We start from the raw sequence: 2,364 nt of genomic DNA on the forward strand, positions 1-2,364 counted from the left end.
TAAGAAGGCGTAAGTATCATTGACGGGGAGGAGGGGTGTATTTAGGGTTGCTACTAGCCCTCCATAGTGGTAGAAGATTCGTCTGGCTCAAGGGTCCATTTTTAAGGTACCGGAAGCTCGCGCTGAAAGAACATCCCGACAAGGGAGGTGATCTGAGAAGTTCAAGGAGCTCACCCGAGCTTATGAGGTCCTCAGCGACGAGCAGAAGCGGTCGCGATATGACAAGTTCGGCGAGGAAGGTGTAGACCAGGATGGTAAGATTCAAAACAGGTCCGAGTCGCTACCATATGTTATTCATTCAGGTATGGGCCCCGGTAACGCCGAGGATATCTTCGACATGGTCTTTGGGGGTGGCCGCGGTCGCTCCACTGGCCCTCGAAAAGGGGAGGATATCTCCCATGTATTGGAAGTCCCCTTAGCCCAGTTCTATAACGGTGCCACTCGCAAGCTCGCCATCAACAGGGTCGTTATCGACCGGTCCTCACCAATCACCACTTGCAATGCCTGTGATGGTCAGGGTGTCACCATCAAAACCGTCCGGATGGGTCCCATGGTCCAACAGATGCAGTCTGCTTGTCAACAGTGTCACGGTCAAGGTCGCAGTTTCAAGACTAAGAAGTCCAAGGAGGTCATCGAGATTCACATCGAGAAGGGCATGAAGTCCGGTCAGCGGATACCCTTCCGGGGAATGGCCGATGAGAGCAGCCCCGATGTCGAGCCCGGCGACCTCATCATCATCCTTAAACAGAAGGAACATGACGACACTGAGTTCACTCGGAAGGGCAACGATCTGTTCATCAGGAAGCCCATCAGCTTGGTAGAAGCTCTTACTGGGTATACTGCTGTTATCACCCATATGGACGGTCGCAAGCTTATCGTACGGTCTAAGCCTGGTGACATTATCAAGCCTATCGACCTGAGTTCGGAGAAGCATTATCTGAAGTGTATCAAGGGCGAGGGCATGCCTACTCATCAGAACCCCTTCCTCTGTGGTAACCTTTTCCTCATATTGGACATAGTTTTCCCCGAGTCCCTCACGCCCGACGCCTGTGAGATCCTCCAGGAGGTCCTCCCCGCCCCCACCGACGCCCCCATCATCACAGATGAGATGGAAGAGACGTATGAGCACCATGAGTTGGTCGATATGAACCCTAAGGAGAGCGCTGCTGCTACCGCTGGTTTCGACAAATCTAATGAAGCCTATGAGGAGGATGAGGAAGGGTCCATGCCTGGTGGTGCTCAGAGGGTCCAGTGTGCTCAACAGTAACGACTTGATAGAACGTTTGATAGCAGAGTAACTTGTAGGATATTTTTGGAGGTCGCTAAGGATGCCCCTGAGCGATCCTTGCGATTCCACTCTTTTACTCTGCTCACTGTGACGAAGTCTAATACACTTGTCACAACACTGTCGCTGTCGCTGAGATGTTGCTCATCGTTATTATGGGGAGCCCTGTAGCGGGGTCTTCCTGTATCAATACTACTACTATCATCATTCAAAACAGCTCCATAGTGCTACTCCTAAAGAGTGGCAGTAAAAAACAAATACCCGCTTCGCTCCGCTCCGCTCGTGTTGTGTTGTGGGTCAATAGTGGGCTTCTTTTGTGATGACTGCTTGTGATAGTTCTGTTATTCCAACCGGAAGCACTCGTATACGATGTTTTTCGGAAATGGAGGAATGTTCGGGGAAGATTTCGGTGGTCGAGGTCCTTCCAAAAATGCCGATACGCAGAAGCTCTATGACGTCTTGGGTGTGGGGAAAGGTGCTTCTACAGCTGATATTAAGAAGGCGTGAGTTTGGGCGTATCTTTTTATCTGTCGATGACTCGTTTGAACCTTAGATATCGCAAGTTGGCGATGCAGCATCATCCTGATAAGGGCGGCGATGAGGAGGAGTTCAAGCTGATCACCAAGGCTTATGAGATTCTGAGCGACGATGAGAAACGAAGAAGATACGATCAGTTTGGCGAGGAGGGTGTCGACTCTGATGGTAGGACCATGGGGTCACCCCCTTGTATTTCGCGGAAGTTCGGGTTTAGGTGGTATGGCGCATGCGACTGACATTTTTGATATGATGTTTGGTGGAGGCGGCAGAAGAGGAGGAGGAGGTCGTCGTAGAGGTGATGACGTTCAGCACATTTTGGAGGTGCCGTTGAAGCAACTGTACACTGGTGCTACTCGAAAGCTGATGATCAATCGAGTGGTCGTCGATAAGGACGTTCCGGTGACCACGTGTAACGCTTGTGATGGTCAAGGGGCTACTGTGAAGGTCATTAGGATGGGCCCGATGATCCAACAGGTAGGGTGCTTATCATAGAGGGGGCTTCATGTGGACCTGGCCCAGGTCATCTCAACATCTAGGGGGTG

General features: G+C 51.3%; 2 protein-coding genes across 2 annotated transcripts in view; both read left to right on the forward strand.

Annotated features, from left to right (window-relative positions):
* Pmar_PMAR018206 (conserved hypothetical protein) overlaps window positions 1-1,477 on the forward strand; it is a gene marked incomplete at its 5' end in the record, with an annotated part of 1,660 nt that extends 183 nt beyond the window's left edge. Inside the window, 2 exons of the mRNA XM_002778364.1 lie at window positions 196-254; window positions 303-1,477. Of these exons, the coding sequence (XP_002778410.1) occupies window positions 196-254; window positions 303-1,267 (1,024 nt within the window). The 3' untranslated portion in view covers window positions 1,268-1,477. The remainder of the gene's footprint in view (window positions 1-195; window positions 255-302) is intronic.
* A 177-nt stretch (window positions 1,478-1,654) lies between these two features.
* The window catches only part of Pmar_PMAR018207 (conserved hypothetical protein), a gene marked incomplete at both ends in the record, with an annotated part of 1,005 nt that continues 295 nt past the window's right edge, over window positions 1,655-2,364 (forward strand). Inside the window, 3 exons of the mRNA XM_002778365.1 lie at window positions 1,655-1,788; window positions 1,839-1,987; window positions 2,037-2,296. Coding sequence (XP_002778411.1) covers window positions 1,655-1,788; window positions 1,839-1,987; window positions 2,037-2,296 — 543 coding nt within the window. The remainder of the gene's footprint in view (window positions 1,789-1,838; window positions 1,988-2,036; window positions 2,297-2,364) is intronic.

Source organism: Perkinsus marinus (genome assembly GCF_000006405.1).
Source record: "Perkinsus marinus ATCC 50983 genomic scaffold scf_1104296949592, whole genome shotgun sequence".
NCBI lineage: Eukaryota > Perkinsozoa > Perkinsida > Perkinsidae > Perkinsus > Perkinsus marinus.